The sequence below is a fragment of the Anthonomus grandis genome, chromosome 13 (genome assembly GCF_022605725.1).
Source record: "Anthonomus grandis grandis chromosome 13, icAntGran1.3, whole genome shotgun sequence".
Lineage (NCBI taxonomy): Eukaryota > Metazoa > Arthropoda > Insecta > Coleoptera > Curculionidae > Anthonomus > Anthonomus grandis.
This window is the reverse complement of record NC_065558.1, coordinates 18793032-18811129: the sequence shown is the minus strand read 5'-3', so window position 1 is coordinate 18811129 and position 18098 is coordinate 18793032. Positions and strand designations below refer to the sequence as shown.

Genomic DNA, 18098 nt, shown 5'->3' with positions numbered 1-18098 from the left:
ACTACTGTTTTTTTTTAAGAGGCACAATGTATTTCACTTTTTTTAAAATAAATTATTATAACTTACCTGTAAACGTTTGCTATCACTTTCCTCGTTTGCTTTGAAGGACCTTACCCTCAGTGAATTTATTCATTATAATAAATGTTATTATTCGTATATATGTAGACAATAATAAAACAAACTAAAAAACTCAATATTAGAATAATAATTAAAATAAACGGAATCCAAAAATCAACGATAAAACCTACGCCACTGTCCACCCTTCAATAGTAATCAATGTTTTGAAACGGCAGCAAGGATTGTAAACAGGTGACAAAGACGCTGTCCAATGAACTGTCGAAATAATTCATAACAAAAACACGTGCGGCGAGGGAAACCAATTACAAGCCTTCAGGTTCATAATGGCTGACCCCCATTATACAAGAAGTAGAGGAGTAGAAGTAGGAATGTAAAGGTGGAACGTAATGTTGCCAGATTTACTAAACATGATCCATTTTTTGGACAAACATTTAATTGTACCATATTTAATGGTAAAACAATTGCGTATTAAAGCCAAGATGGAATAACTATTTAGATTATAATTCTTAACATTTTACCCTCTATATCTTGTGATTGTAAAAAATCTTATATTGCATATTATTAGAAAGTAAGTCCCGCACAATTACGTTTTGAGGTTAAACGTGGCAACGTCGAATATTTTGGCCCACATTCCTGCCGCTGTTTCAGATCGACTTGCCAGACTATATGGGCAAGGATTCAAAATGCAGTCAACATACTGAAGAATGAGAAGATTCAAAGAGTACTTTTTAACTTTTTACGCCGTGTTAGTATGTGTATTCATGTTGACGGAGCTCATTAAAGAGTTGTTAAAAGTATATAATAATTAAAATTACTTTAAATAAATTGTTGTTTCTCATTAAATTAAAAAAAAATCTTCCTACAAACTACGTTAAAAGTTTCAACACAAAAAAATTTTTATTAGAATTTTATATTATTCCGGTGAGGCATCAAGACTAAAACACGAAATATCTTAGTTACGGGTAATTTTAGCGGGTTCTAACAAAAGTACCTTTTTTACTGAAAAGCGTTAGAGAAATTATTTCCTTTACAAAAAGAAATAAAAACCACACTTACACAAACCACCAGCAAAAAAGTTATGGTCATTTCACACCATCAACAGTGCAGTATGGAATGCCCTCTATCGGCCACAGTAAAAAGATACCCATTATTGAGCTTCTCATACCAAAAAATCCGTAGGTACCAATTTTCTAAGTGTTATGTCGCAAAATATGAAAAAAATTAAATAAAATCGATTATTTTTTTTTTTTTAATAAACTTTATTACTGAACTTAAAACAGTTTACAAAACTGATAACAAGTCCTTCATTAGGAATATTTTAACATTTAAATTAAATAGTCAGTTAACTATACATGATAATATAAGCTTAGATAAACCATAAAAAAAAAATTAACACTTTCAATATTTATCCCTTTAACCCACAAATCAACCCCAAAACAAAAAATACCAAAACTATATAAATTTTCTCCAATATAAAACTTTAGTTTCAACAAAATAGGTCATTCAGACACAGCATTTAATTCCGCCAAATGTTTTTTTAGTTTTTTTATAAACACACTAGTTTTTTTTATATTCACAATAAATGGTGGAAGTTCGTTATAGCACCTTATTGACTGGCTAATTACACCGTTCCTCCGCTTGTCAGTCCTTGATCTTGTTAGATAAACACATTGTCTTGCCCTCGTTAAATAATTGTGAAAGTCACTACTCTTATTTAAAGTTACCTTAAGTTTAAGTTCATTATTTATAATTTTTTTTAATAACTTACATCGCTCCAAACTTATTATCTGTTCAACTTTTAAAAATTGGTATGTTTTATATAATTGAGCAGTAGGAAACAACCTAGGTAAATTATAAAGGTATTTTATAGCCCGATTTTGTAGTCTTTGAAGCTTCTTTACCAGAGTTTTCGTTGTTGATTCCCAAATAGTACCCATGTATTGCAGATGTGATTTAAACAACGCATTATACACCGCTCTTTTCATTTCATCAGTCAAATAACTCGCATATCTTTTGATAGCACCACAAGCACTGGACAGTTTCTTCTGTACATGACAGACGTGATTTTTGTAATTTAATTCTTCATCAATATACAGTCCAAGGTGTTTGCAGCAGTCAACTTTTTTAATTAGATTATTGTTTATTTTAATGTCTGTTTCGCTTATTTTTTTATTTTTATTCCTAAACACAAATATATACAGTTTTGTTTACATTTATTTTTAAATTATTTCTTAATAACCATTTGTGATATCTGGCTAGACAAACATTTATTTCCTTGACTAATGTTTTGAGACCGACAAACAGCAAAACGGTATTATCAGCAAAAGTTATGTATCTACAGTTAAGGGTGGCTTTTGACAGACTGTGCACGTAAATAAGGTAGAGCAGCGGACCTAGGACAGATCCCTGTGGTACACCCATGATATTCCCTTGGGTTTATTTTCTTTGTTGGTCACACTTGTATACTGTTTACGTTTCACCAGATAAGATTCTATTAATTTATACATTTCTCATCCATAGCTTTTGTTATATGATCCTGTAGTTTAATCACTGCCGCCTCCGTATTGCTAGATTTCTGGAATCCATATTGTTGTGGATCAAATTTAAAAGTTTTTTCTATAAATTTTATTATCCTTCTTTTGATTAGTTTCTCGGCAATTTTAGATAGTGCTGAAATAAGAGCTATAGGCCTTTTATTTGTTGGTTCATATTGATTTCCTGCTTTAAGAATGGGTATGATTTTTATTACCTTTAAACACTCTTAGTACTGGATAACATCCAATACTAAGCATCTCATTCAACAAGCGAACCAGGATAGGTATTACCAAGGTCTTTACATTTATTATATCAGAGGTTGTAATTTCATCACTCCCAGGAGCTGCATTTTTTTTTAGTTCATTTATAATTTCATTGATTCCTTCATGTGTACATGGTGTTAAAAAGATAGTTTTGTCTTGAGCCTCCTCCTCAAATATAGTGTCCAATCCTACCGCCATTCTTTCTTGTTCAACTGTTTTCCCTATTTCATTTCCAACATTTAGAAAGTAATCATTTAAGGTATCAGCAATTTCCTGGCTATCATATATTTTTTCATTGTTTATTTGTATGTATTTAATATTATTGTTATCACTCCTGTTATATTTATTGTGTATAGTATTATTTATGACTTGCCATGTTTTTCTTTTATCTCCACTTGCCTGTTCAATCTGGCCATTTACAAATTTATTTTTTAATTTTTTTCTGAGGGATTCACACTGATTTTTCAAGTTTCTAAATTTCTCCCTTATATTTATGTTGTTAGGATTTCTCTGTGCTTGTACTTATATTTTATCTCTCTGCCTAACTAATCGTAGAAATTCTTCATTGATCCAACATTTATTTCTATCCTTTATTGTTTTTATTACAGTTGATTCTTTTTTGGCTTCTTGTATTATTTTAATTAATGTTTCAAAATTATTTATTTCACTATTTTCTATTTTTTCTGTTAATAATATTTTAAAACGCTCAGACTTTACATGTTTAATTTCAATTTTTTGCTTTTGCGTATTATTTGTTGCTGCCACGTCAAGCTCTATTTTTTGTATTTTGTGATCCGTCATGGTTTGCATGAAGTATTCGACATTGCTAGTTAAATTTAATATGTTGGTTATAGTGTGATCAATGAGTGTTGCAGTATTTACAGTTTCTCTTGTTGCTTCTGTACGGTTGATAAACTCAAAAGCATTGCCAATTACCAAGTCACTGTCACCAAAAAGGTTAATGTTCATATCACCCACTATTATTGTCTTCTCTTTAACATCACTCATCATTTGGTCCAGATCATTGATGAACAATCTAGCGTCGGATGAGGGGGGCCGATAAACACTAATTATTTTAATTTTAGGATTTACTAATTTTATTGTCAACCAGTCACAGCCATTCAAGGATTTATTTATTTCTACCTCATAATTTATGTTTGATTTAATATAAACCGATATACCTCCACCCCTTTTTTCTCTACAATTATGTTCTGGTTTATATCCATTAAGGCTGTAAAAGTGAACTTCATTTTCATAAATCCAGTTCTCGGTGAATACTAATACATCTGGTTCCATATGTAATTTGACTAATGCTTCTATCTCCTCAAGTTTATTTCTAAGGCTTCTGATGTTTACATAGTGAATTTTTAAACCAAGTTCTGTAGACCAAGTAATTACATCTTCCTCCTACAAAATATTCTATATCTATCCTCTTTACAAAATATTCTTATTGGTTTGTCTACATCACTTTTTTTGATAAATATCTTACCATTCAAGCAGCATGCAGCTTTAAAATTTTTTTTTTTCTTATATTCCCTGGCCGCTTTAAATAGTTCTTGATTATATTTTGTCAGTTCATCATTAAAATAAATTTGTTTATTTGGCCCTCCAAATTTGCCTATTTTTTAATAGCCTTTCTGTGCTGAAAACCTTTACGTTTTACTTCCCTCGATTTACATTTTATTATAATAGGATTTTCGTCGTTTCGTGTTTTTATTCTATATGAAGTAACAATATCTTCAGAGTTTAAGTTTAGTCCCATAGAACTTAACAGAATTTGGGTAATTTCATTTACTGATTTATTTTCCTGCACTTGAATTCCGGTCACTACAATGTTATTTTCTTTTTCATTTTGCTCAGAATTATTAATTTTATTTTCCAAGTACTTAATTCTATTGCATAAGTCCGTATTTTGCTCCACAATTTTCCTATTTTGCTCCATGCAATTGTCGTACAAAATCATTTGCTCCTCAAACTTTTGCGACATAAAGTCAATGCTTGTCTCTTGAGTTCACTCATCTGTTGTTCGTATTTTTGTAATACCTTTTCCTCAAAAGATTTGAATTTCTTTTGGAATAAAGATTTCATCTCCTCCTTCAATTGTTTATCCATTTTTTCTCTTGAGTCTCCTCCACGCAACAAACAACCGTATTTTCCCCAGAAACAACCCTTGTCTGCACTCCACAACTTCTATGAAATGTTGATAAGCACTTTTCACACTTTAGGCAGTTACTCGGTTACAAGGTTTTTTACAATATTTATACTTTTCTTTCTCCATTTGTTTAACAAAACATAACTAGGTTGCACTACGTTTAATACGTATATTCTAATAGCAACCAATTTTAAAATTTGACACCCTTTAACTAAGAAACGAAGCAACTTTGGACAATGATTTTTGCTATTTTGAGTTAAACTAGACTTTTGTTTCACTGATCCCGAAATGATCTCGAAACCCAAAATCTTAGCAGACATGATTATTATTACAAAAATATTTTGAGTCAAGAAATTATTTTTTGCGTTTTAAAATATGACACACTAAAAAAATTAAAATTGAATTTAGAATAATACTATTTTAGACTGAATTTAATTTTTTAAAAATTTGCTTGATAAAGCCGTAAAACCCTCATCGAAACGAGGCAATAAATATAAAAATAAATGGTGGTTTAAAATGGATGTCTTATGGATGTTATTCCTGGTACATTTTAGAAGTCCTGTAACCTATCTTAGGATGCTAAATTTCCTGTTTTCGTAAAAAAATAGACCAAGTGTGTAAATATAATTTTTTTTTTAATATCTTAGGTTCACTGAGTTCAGTAGGAACACCTGAAAGCCTTTCAAGCGCAGATTCTCCAGGATTTGCCTTTAGGACAGTTGATAGTCCTTCCCCAACGTTACAAGGGGTGGGAGTAGGTGAAGGAAAGGGAGGTGACCATGACATGGCTGAGAGTCCTAGTTAAATTATGAGATTTAGGCAGGTAGAATATTTTTTCAAGAATTAATCAATGGAGTGGAAAGATTGCTTGAGGTGATATAATTGTTTCTTGTTCCGAATTATTTGCAGTTAAGGACTGGTTATACTGGTGTATCCTAATAGTGTTTTGGGATTAGGTCTTGGATAATTTATAGCCAATGATAACTGAGGAGTGTCTTTTCAAATGGGGATATCTACATCTTATCTTTTTTTTTTCAGGAAATCAAAAAAACTGTTAGAACAAATACGAAAATATTTGCGGATAAGTGGTTTTACTGTTTAGAAAGTACATAAACCTACTATTAAAACACAATGTTCAGAAAAAAATCATGCCTTTTAATTTTGATGTTAGAAATTTCCAAAAATTTGCCTTAAACTAATTGTAAATATCCCCTTTTGTTTTGTTTATTATTAGTAAGAAGTAGGAGTTTTTGTTTTAACTACATTTTATCAGGATAATAAAAAATGAAGCAGATCTTTAATATTTTTTATTACAAATATCTTAGACGCTATCAAAAATAAACAAAACAAATTCTAGGTCAAAACAACAAAATATTAGCGATCAGAAGTTGAAAATTTGTTAAACTTTTATTTCACCTATATCATCTGTAAGACAATCACACATATTTTCCATTTCGGGGTTTGATTGTACCTCGGAAGCACTATTTGGATCATCAATTATTAATTTTTTGTACCACTGTAGTTCTTCCAAATTAAACCACTCATCACCAAACTGTTTGTTCGGCAAGTTTTTTATGTTTTTTTTTATTTTCGCTTAATGAACGGTGCCTCTTTCCCTTTTTAAGAATTGTTACAGGTTTTTCCAACGGATTCTCAAATCTATAGTTCTCATAGCATTTTAAATCAACGGTGTAACTCGAACCTTTTTTTTTATAAAAATCATTCGTTTAAATTTCTGGATACCATCCACTTTTTTATAATATTCCTCCAAGCTTTTTACTTCTTTTAGAATCCAATCGTGCCCCAATAATCTTAGTGTGCCAAATTTTTTGAAAATGTCATTACAGTAGAATTTCTCTTAACCGGTCACCTCGGGACTGCATACCTGGCCGGTTAATCCGAAGTGTACTTATACAGGGTGATTTTTAAGTTGATACTTTTTTTTTAACCGTGTATAGAACTCGGTAAAATAAACATTTTTTTCAAATAACTTTATTCAAAAAACCGAAAAATAAAAAAATTGCATTCCCAAAATGTTATAAAATGAGTCCAATACGGTCCTCTCTAATTTAAATAAGTTGTTCAAAGTTGTCACCATTAACTTCAACACAACGATTTGCTCGACGTAACCACTGTTCCGTAACGGCACGCAATAGACACATCGGTTTTTGTCTAACTGTTGCCGCAGCCTGCTCAATACGTGCTATTAGTTCTTCTTGTGTGTCGATAGGCGTCTTGAAAACTAAACTTTTCATATACCCCCACAAAAAAAAAGTCACATGGATTTAGGTCTGGCGACCTTGGTGGCCATGCAACTGGTCCATTTCGGCCAATCCATCGATTTGGGTAACTTATATCCAAAAATTCACTTCTCGCCTAAAATGGGCAGGTGCTCCATCCTGCAGGAGTCACATGGCTTGCCTGATATTCAGTGGCACGTCTTCTAACAGAACAGGCAGATTATTTTGCAAAAAGTCCAAATAAACATCGCCCGTCAAACGGTCTGGTAAGATAAATGGTCCAACAAGTATCCCATTCACAATTCCTGCCCACACATTAGCAGAAAAGCGGTGTTGAAAATTGGTTCTGCGAATTGCATGGGGATTATCAACAGACCAAACATGCGTATTTCGAAAATTGTTAATTCCGTTTCGGGTGAATGTTGCCTCGTCCATGGCTAAAATTTTGTTCGAAAAATGTTGATCATTTTCATGTTGTTGTAGGAACCATTCACAAAACTGAACTCTGCGGGGGAAGTCTTCAGGCAGTAGTGCTTGGACACGTTGAACGTGAAAGGGATTAAATTGATTCTCGCGCAATGTTGTCCATAATTTTGTTTGACTTAATCCGACCTGCCCTGCAACAACTCGAGTACTTGTTGTTGGATCTTCTTCAATGAGATTTAAAATTTGTTCTTCCCTATGAACATTTTCAGGTCTCCTTCCTCTTCCTGCATGCCCTCCACGATGTTCCCGTAAATCGCAAGTATCCCTAGCCCGTTGAATAAGATTTATGAAACTTCTGGGTGTAGGATGATTCCGCAAAGGAAAGCGGTCTGCGTATAATACCGAAGCAGCAGCAGCACTTTGAAGACACTCTCCATAAATATGCAACATATTCACAAGTTCATTGTTTTCATAACGATGTGCCATTTTTAGGATTTGCAAATTTAAAATTAACAACAATAAACCAAAAGTGTTAAACAACTGATCGGTATAATGCGTGATCGATAATACAAAAATTCGAGCAAAAACTAAACATAAACAGACGATGAAGAACAAACCCATATTCACTTTTTTTATTCTGTATGTCCCTTGTTTTTGAGTGTATCGAAAAAAGTTATTTGAAAAAAATGTTTATTTTAACGAATTCTATACACAGTTAAAAAAAAAGTATCAACTTAAAAGTCACCCTGTATATGTGTACATAATACATATTATATTATGTTCATTATCTATGTTATGTACATATTATGTATTGAAGAAAATATTACACATATATATGAACATAATAAATAATGGAGAAATATTCTTTATATAGTTATGTATTTCATATTCACATACATGAAGGTGCTACATCAACAAATATACATACACTACCGGACAAAAGTGGAGAAACAAAGTGTCTTTTGTATTTATTTTTATATTAGTGTATTTGATCATTAATTTTTTATTTATTTTTTATACACAATGTATTAGTTAGTTATACATACAAAGACTAATAATGTGTAGCAAAACCCTTATTTTTTATAACTTCAACACACCCCGACTTCGCATAGAGTTCATTAGGCTGTCAATATAATCTGCTGAAATGGAATTCCACTCGTCTTGAAGAGCTGTGAACAAATCATCCTGGTTTCTAAATTTATCTTTATTTTTTTGTCTGATTTTCCTATTTAAAGGGTCCCATAGGTTTTCTATCGGGTTTAGATCCGGACTTTGTGCGGGCCATTTCATAAGGGGCACATTGTTGTCTTCAAACCATTTCTTTAGTAGGGGAAAGTTGGCTAAAACGGGATACCTAAAGTGCTTTAACCCATTACTTACTAACTATGCTAATGATATCCATAATTTTTTACCTGGAACTTCCTCATTGACTCTCTTTTATGGTTAACTATTGTTATTCTTCATTATCTTGATTATAACATAGAAAAAAATATATTTTTAAAAAAATGTAAAGTATCCCGTTTTGCCCACCTGGTCGGGCAAAATGGGATGGTGTTTAAAAATAATTAAAAAATCATATTAATCGTTAATTTTAATTTAATGAAGTTAAAAACAGAACAAAATAGGTGTCTTATAAAATCCTTAAAAGTAAATAAACATTAAAATTACTAATTTAGCCATGACAAAAATCGCATGAGTACGGCCCATCATCAGTCTCCACTCCGGCGCAAGCTTCGTGAGCCCAATGTCGACAGTCCTGACACATAACCCAACCGTCGTCAGCTTTAGATTTCGAGTATAGCTCTGTACAGTAAATGCAACTTTCATCATTTTCTTCCTCTTCCTCTGAACTGCTGTCAATTTTCTTTTTTTCTATCATTTGTTTTTTTTTGCTTGTTGACAGGTTTATTATTTTTATTTTTTCCTTTATTATTCTTTACTTTTTGATTTTCTTCTAGGTTTAGTTTGGGTTTCTTAATGGGCTTCTTTTCCATAGATATTTCCAGTTCTTCTTTGTACGGTGTTGAAGTTAGCAGAGCCGTTTTTCCTCTTCTCCTGTCATTAGCATTTACTTTTCTTTCGGCGTGAGGAATTGGAACTATTTGTTCAGGTGTTACTTGAAAATTGGTGGTAGTGTACGAACATGAGGGAGTCGCATTTCCATAAAAGTTTCTGCAGGAAATAGGAGAAGGGATATTCTGCAATGTTTCCTTATCCGCAAGCGGTTGGCGAGGTTTCTCTGGTGTTGAAGAATCTGGTCTGATCTGATCTGGCGATGTTCTTGGAGAATTCTCAATATTTTCCATGTCACACCCTATTTCTTCTTCCTTTGTAACTTGGTCTTGTGGAGTTGGTGATGGTGTACGTACTGAAGGGCGCCTATTTTCTTCGATCGGAACTGCAAGATTGTGCACAGGTGTATCTGTAGTTTCAGCTGGCTCAAACATCCAGTCTTCAAAGATTTCTGGATTAAAAGGTTGAATGCCTGTTTTTCTAAACCCATTTACAGCTGTTTGGATGCTACCAGCTTTCATGTATGCGCTTCCGAAAAGCTTACCAATTTGGGTTATCGTAACTGGCCGACCTGGGTGTTGTTGCATCCATTTTTGAACCTCTGACGTATAAAATGTACTAACCGGTGACATAAAACTAATGTCTAGTGGTTGTAACCGGTGTGTTGTATGCGGTGGGAAGCATAGCATTATTACACCGCATTCTCTAGCTCTTCTTATTACATCAATATTTTTTGTGTGGGTTGTATGTCCGTCTAACAGTAACAGGACAGGTTGTTCTGTAGAGGCCTTTAAAAAGTCAATAAATTGATTAAACCACTTTAAAAATATGTCTTTTTGCATCCAGCCTGATGAATGAAAAAAGGCTGTACCACCAGGAGGAGCATCATCTAGCAGCTCTGGTTTTGCTTGGGAAAATAAAGGCAGGCGGCATAAATATACCAGTGGCACTCATGCAAATTTCCACCGTAACCAGAACACCGCGTTCAGCGGAAGATATGCAGCCAACTTGCCTCTTCCCACGCAGCGATAAGCATTTGGATCTTTTCTTTGGCACTGTCATTATACCTGTTTCATCGACATTGTAAATCCGCCCAGGCGGTATTTTATATTTTTCAAGCACGTCAGAAAGTAAAGAGAAAAAATTTTGTACAGCTGGTCTATTAAAGCCCATAGCTCTAGCAAATGATGTTGGTTCGGGTGTGCGAAGTTTAACGTTTGGATGTCTCTCTAGAAATTTGTATAACCAAGCTTTACCTGCCATTTTTTTGTTTTTATTAAATTGATGAGCTAATCCATTGCGTTCTGCTAACTGAAAAGCCAAACTTCGGAGGTCACTTAAAGTAAATCCAAAAAGTCTTGATTCCATATGCAAAATGTGTTGCACCAATTCTGCTTCTTGCTCCTCAGAAAAAACTGGTCTGTGACGCCCTAGTCCTTTTTTCGCCGAATTTTCTCGTTCAACAGTCCCTTTTTTAATTTTATCAACTCTGGCTGCAATTGTTGTTCGTGGTACCCCAAATTCCTTTGAAGCCTTAAGGTAACCCATTCTTCCTTCGAGAACCTCTTCTATGGCTTGTTGCATACATTCCTCATCCCACTGTCGATTAGTTTTTCTTTTATATTTGCCCATTGTAAGCCTAAAAAAAATAAACACTCATTATATAAAAATCTCACTCTGTCTTTTTAGCAGTTGGGTAATATTTTTTTGTTTAAAATCTATTTAATTTTGTAGGAATTTTGTAAGAGGCATCTGAAAATAGATACAAGCTAATAAAAGTAAATAAATAGGTTAATATTAAAATGTAAAGCCTAAAAAATAAATACCAAGCTAAGCCATAATAAATTTAAATAAATAAAATTTAGGCTGTATAGAACTTTTATTCAATAACAGCATATTGATTAAAATTATTATCAGCAATTTAGCCTCTGTCATAGAATAAATATATCATGCCTATATATGGCGTTGGGTAAACGGGTAAAACGGTCCCGTTTTACCCACCTCCCAGGTATCCATTTTACCCAACTGCACATGATTAAAATTTTTTCTAAATTTCCACAACAACAACAAAAATTATAGCATTCACTTATCTCTCAAAATACAGCCAATGACCCATAGAATCATAAAAAATACTCACCCTTATTTAACTTCCGGCTTTAATCTGACAAAATCGTAACAAAACTCTACAAAACAAAATACCTTAACCTTGCTTTATTAAAGTGTCAATTGTCACTCACCGCAATGACAGAATTAATAAGAATCTCCACTTGCTATATTTCGGCAGACGTTATAAGTGGCACTTACCTTTCTCGATTCTTCTATTACTGTGCCCATACACCATACACCACGTCTAGACCACACGGTTTTTCTATTTGGACTGTGTCTGAAGGGGTTGAGACTCCACGTTGAAGGGTTTCTTGTCCACGATGGAAAGCACTTATCAACGGACACAATCCTACCGACTGCGCCAATTATATATTTTGTGGTGGAATTCTTATTTTTTAAATTTGTATTATAATTGAATATACAGAGTGACATGATGTACTTAGACTACAGATATAAAGAATGAGCTAAAAACTACGATTACATATATTTATAATATATAAAAGCTGATCTAGCAAAATAGAGGTGACCGATGAATAAGTGTATATACTGGGCGTTTTTGACTATATAATTCACTACAATCACACGTTTTTTCTTTGAAAATAAGTGAGTGGCTAAAAGCACAGTATCGTGCCTCTGACTGCAACATTATAGATACGTAAATGACAGTTGGAATGCAAGACCGCACTGCCTAGAACGTAGGACCTATAAGCCCCTCATTAAATATAATCTGTTCTTTTTTACATAATTAGTTTAAAGTATAATAAAATTTAAACCAAACATGTAAACAATGAAATGTAAATATTAATTTATGTAAATATCACCTTTTGAGAAAAATCAAAATAGTAAATCCCCTTTTGAGAAGAACACAATTTTTTCAAAGTAATTTACTAAGGATATATCACGTTTTGTTTCGGTTTATGATAGTCAAAATATGAATTTTAGCACAGATAAACGGATTCAAGACTTAGTATAGTGACTTTTGTTATAGAGTATAACAAAACCCAAAAATGTGAATATCCTCTTTTGAAAAGACACTCCTCAACTGGCTTAATTATTTTAAAATTGAATAACACTAAATGAGGGGTAATTTCTGTTTATTAATTTTTAAGACAACATGAGGCCAAAAATGTTTAGATATATTGTAAATGGTTTTCTTAGAATTTAAGTTGTAAATAAAGTGGTAGTAAATGTAAGTGTTTGTTGCCATATTAAATTATTTTTATTTAAATAAATGTTTAGTGAACCTCCCAGGTTTTATTAAAAGTTAAAAAAATAGCTTGTTATTAATTCTTAATTGAAATTGGTTTGCTAAATGAGTATTATTTAATATTGAGCTATATGTTTATAACCTGTCCAAAGAGTCACGGTCATAATATATCTTTAACTCATAATCCAAGGTGTCATAAATGGATAAAAACCAACTAGGGACTGGATTTTATATTAGCGCTTAGCTGGGAGTGTGATCTGACCAACAGTCAACAAATTATTTGTATCACTGTATAAGATAAATTATCTAGGCTTACATTTTCCAATATATTATTTTACCTAGTAGGTAAGTAAATTAATATTTAGGGTTGCTATTTGTACTTATCCATATCAACTCAATATTTAGAATAGGATCATAGTAGTGGACTCTTGATTGATTTTGATTTATTTTTTAGTGTTTGTATAGTTTTGTAAATAAACTTGTAAATATCAACTTTGTACAATTTCATACATTGATACTTTGTTTTGTGCCAAATATACAGGTTGAATAGTGAAATATAATCATAATAAAAGGAACTTTTTATTATGATTCATCCAGCATATTTTGGTATAGTAAATGACTCCTAGAATAATTAACCAAATAGTGCAGAATAGTTTAATACACACAACCAATTATTGTTTTACTGATGTTATCGATCTTTCAATGATTCTGTTAAATATTCTTAATAAACGTTTTGTAAAAATAATAATTAGCCGTAAGTACTGATTTGTTTACAAAAATTAAAACAATTACCAATATAAGCTTTAACTTTGGGTTATTTTCAATAAAAAAAATCGGATATTTCAATTTGCGAAAAAAAAGAGATTTTGTTGCAATTGCGGGGTAAATCTGTTATTTTTTAGAAAATGGATGCAAAAAAACCTGAATACGCCATCGAGTTCTGTGTTAAAATATTTATAAGAATCAGTTTTTTTAGTTTCTATTAACTTTAAAAATAATGGAATTACTCCATAATGACAAGGAAATCTGGACACCATGTGGGAATAAAAAAAACAGTAACCAATAATCAAATATAGACTTCCTCGATATCAAATATAAAGCCAATTGTTAATTTTTTGTCCAAAATTGTTTGAATAAATATTGTAATATATCAATGTTCTACATAATTTACACATAATTTGTTTTTTTTTTGGGGTTAGCGCCCATGCTTTATTATCAACATATTAGTTAGTATGTTAGATGGAGGAAAAGTGGGACGAGATTTCGTAAAACGTTTTTTACCACCAAACTAGTGTCTAGTAGTGCTAAAAAATCGAGTGTTAAATAAGGATAATTAGGCTGGGGCCGTTGGCGAAAAGGATAAACACTGCATACCTGAAAAAAAAGACCAGGTTTTTTCTTCCTTGATTTCTATTTTTGTATGTCTTAATTTGTTTTTTTTTTTGATAGGTGTAAATAAACTTGCGTGCATAGAAATCGGCCCACTGTAAACTTTTGACTTTAAATATATATTTTTTTAATTATCCATCAGATCAAAAAAAGAAATATGCTGTTTGAAAGACAATTTAATATCCTTTAATGTGAGTAGAAATTTATCAAGAAGGCTTATCGTTTATATGCGCAGCAACCGGTAAACAAATGAACCGTGTTTATGTGGTGATGGTAACGAATATAACAAATTTGTCAAATAATGAAATTATTGCGTTTGCAACTGAAATTTGCATATTATTCGTTTTTCATAACCTCAATAGTATTCAAGTGTGTTAATTTAATGCATACTACATCACAAAAAGCCCCCCAAGTTATTGCTTTAATCGAAAATGGACTTAGTCAGCGAGCTGTTGCTAGGCAATTGGATATGACTCCCGCAGCGGTTCGAAGAGTATGCCAACGTTATGAGGAGACTGGATTCTTTCATAGGCGACCTGGAACAGGTAGGAAGCGATTTACAACCGCTCGTGATGACCGCTTTATTGTGTCAACAATATTAAGAAATCGTCACCTTAATGCCGTTCAAGTGCAACGACAGCTCCGTGAGGTGCGAGGAGTGCGCCTACCTGCGCTTGGTCCAAAACTTACTCCAGCTCATCGGCAAGCACGCCTGCGTTTTGCAAGGGATCATCTGAATTGGACGTTGGAACTATGGGTATCTATTCTGTTCTCAGATGAGTCCAGAATATGCCTCAATGGTAGCGACCGAAGAAGGAAAGTGTGCTGAAGACCAAGAGAGCGATTTGCAGATTGCTGCTTTGAAGAGCGAAGTGCTTATGGAGGTGGTTCCTGCATGATCTGGGGTGCAATTTCTATAGAAGCACGAACCGACCTTTTTAACTTTAAAAGACTTACTTAACTTTTAAAGAGGTTTAACGGCTGCTAGGTATATCGAGGAGACTTTAGCAATTCATGTGGTACCTTACGTCGACTACATTGGAGATGAATTTACCTTTATGCATGACAACGCAAGAATCGTACAAGATTACATTGCAGAAGTCGGTTTTCGGGTTATGGAGTGGCCAGCATACAGTTCTGACCTAAATCCGATCGAACATTTATGGGATGAGCTAAAACGAAGAATTCGAGCTAGATACTCGTACCCCAAACTCGATCCCAGAGCTTATTGTTGCAGTAGAAGAAGAGTGGCTAAAGATTCCACAAGAATATGTCAATAACCCTATTTACGTTAATGATAAAAAAGCCTAATTTTCTTAATGCATTAATTTTACTATGTTAAAGATAGGATGTTCAAATAAGTTTTCATAAATTTATACTCATATTAAAGGATATTAAATTGTCTTTCAAACAGCATATTTCTTTTTTTGATCTGATGTATAATTTAAAAAAAATATATATATTTAAAGTCAAAAGTTTACAGTGGGCCGATTTCTATGCACGCAGTGTAGTTGTAAGGAATTGTTAAGTGGGTATTTTATTATAGCAAAGAATTTAAGATGAAAGCAGCGCTGGATTTAACTTTTTGCCGCCCTAATTTAATATTTTAAAGTCAATATTTTTTTGTATATCGGAACGAGGAATTTGGCATTATATTATTAATGTAAAATGTAACCTGTGAGCCTTACTGACGTTGAAGATGCAATTAAAAGCTTAAAAAACCATAAATCAGCTGGAGCTGATGGAATATCATCAAAATTACTACTCCTTTTGCCTGACTCAGCATTGAGTGCCTCAGCTTCTGCCATAAACAATTCCTTTCATAATGGCATCTTTCCAGCACGTTTGAAAGAGGCAGTGGTTATCCCTCTTTATAAGGGTAGAGATTTGAGTGAGCCTTGTAATTTCCGTCCAATTTCTATATTATCTACCCTCTCCAAGATAGTTGAAAAACTTCAGAATTTTGTCTTTTTTGCAACATAATTGCATTTTATCTGCAAATTAGTTTGGATTTCAAACGGGAAAAGGGACTCATGACGCTGTTTTCGGCTTTTTGGAGAGTGTCTATGTGTCTTTAAATTCTGGAGAGTCCGCGGCGGCAGTGTTTTGCGATTTATCCAAGGCATTTGATTATGTAGATCATGGAATACTGCTGTCTATGCTCAATAATTATGGCTTTAGAGGTGTGGCATTGCAATGGCTGGAATCCTATCTGTCCAATCGTACCCAAAGAGTTACAGTATCTGGATGTTTATCCGATTCCAGATCCCTTAAAACTGGAGTACCTCAGGGTTCAGTGTTAGGACCACTATTATTTTTGCTCTATGTAAATGATTTGGGTTCATTAAAACTGCAGGGCAAAGTGGTTCAGTTTGCTGATGATACCACCATTTTATGGAATCATAGAGATTCTGATAATGTTAGAGCCCAGGTTTTTAAGGGTCTTAAGATTTTATTGGAGTGGTGTGCTGCAAACAGGTTTGTATTTAATGTGGGCAAAACCTTTATTATGGGATTTAAGTGTGACGTTCAGGGCCTTATATTTAGTGAAAACTCCCCCTTGCAATACAAAGAAAGCTGTAAGTTTCTTGGTATTACCATTGATGGTCGCCTTCGCTTCGAAGAGCATATCCTTAGTCTTGTATCAAAATTATCCTCTGGATGCTTTGCAGTAAGAATGGCGGGGCATGAGCTCGGAGGGGTAGTTGCACGTTCAGTATACTTTTCTCTTATTGAGTCCCATCTTCGTTATGGCGTGCTTTTTGGGGTTTAAGCAACAAGGGATGATTAAACATAATTTTTGTGATTCAAAAAAAGGCAGTTAGATACCTATGTTCCGCTGGGTTAAGAGATTCTTGTAAACCTCTCTTTATATCTCAAAAAATCCTAACTCTTTTTTATCTTAGAAATAGCTACTCTTATTCATAAATGTCCTAAACCTCCCTCTAACACTGGTCATATGACTCGCCAGGTTAACGATTTTCCCTTACCAATCCCTACATCCTCCCTCACCAAGAACTCACTTATATACCTTAGCAAAAAAATTTACAACCATGCTCCTCTATGTATCAGACAAATTTTAGAAGTTAAGAAATTCAAAAAGGAATTAAAATCACTTTTATTATCCAGGGCATATTACAGCCTTAACGATTTTTTTAATGATACCTTTTGCTCTGACATCATTTTAGTGTTTTAGTTTTGTTTCCTATTAAATAATTTAATTTACTTCCTCTAAATTCTGTTTTATTGACAGCTTTACTTATTTTTTAATCAAATTTATCAAAAAGATGCTTTTTTTTTCTCAATCTGTTTTGTTGTGTTTTAGATGTTACGTTTGTTTGAAATTTAAAGTGAATTTGGAATTTTTTAGTTTTTAGGATGCTTGTACACAAGATTTTGTTGTCTTACGTAATATAGCACATTTCCTTTTTTTCTTCTTTTTGATCTACAAGTTGAGACCTGTAGATTCCTTATTTTTTGTTGTCAAAAAGGTGACTACCATGTTAGCAACAGAGTAGGAAAAGTCCGAAACTGTTCCTATTCACCCCATTTTACGGTACTAGACTTTTTATTTATAAATCTATTAAATTCCATTGTTTTTTCTAGCATGAGCCTATTTATTTTTAAAGTATAGATTTTTTAATAGTTTGATCTTGTTATAGAATATTTAAATCTTATAAAGTGCAATT

General features: G+C 32.9%; 1 protein-coding gene across 1 annotated transcript in view; it reads left to right on the top strand.

The window, feature by feature from the left end:
- Positions 1 to 14197, top strand: part of LOC126743730 (P2R1A-PPP2R2A-interacting phosphatase regulator 1) — a 32898-nt gene extending 18701 nt beyond the window's left edge. Inside the window, exon 4 of the mRNA XM_050450947.1 lies at positions 5676 to 14197. Within this exon, the coding sequence (XP_050306904.1) occupies positions 5676 to 5833 (158 nt within the window). The 3' untranslated portion in view covers positions 5834 to 14197. The remainder of the gene's footprint in view (positions 1 to 5675) is intronic.
- The last annotated feature ends 3901 nt before the right edge of the window (positions 14198 to 18098 follow it).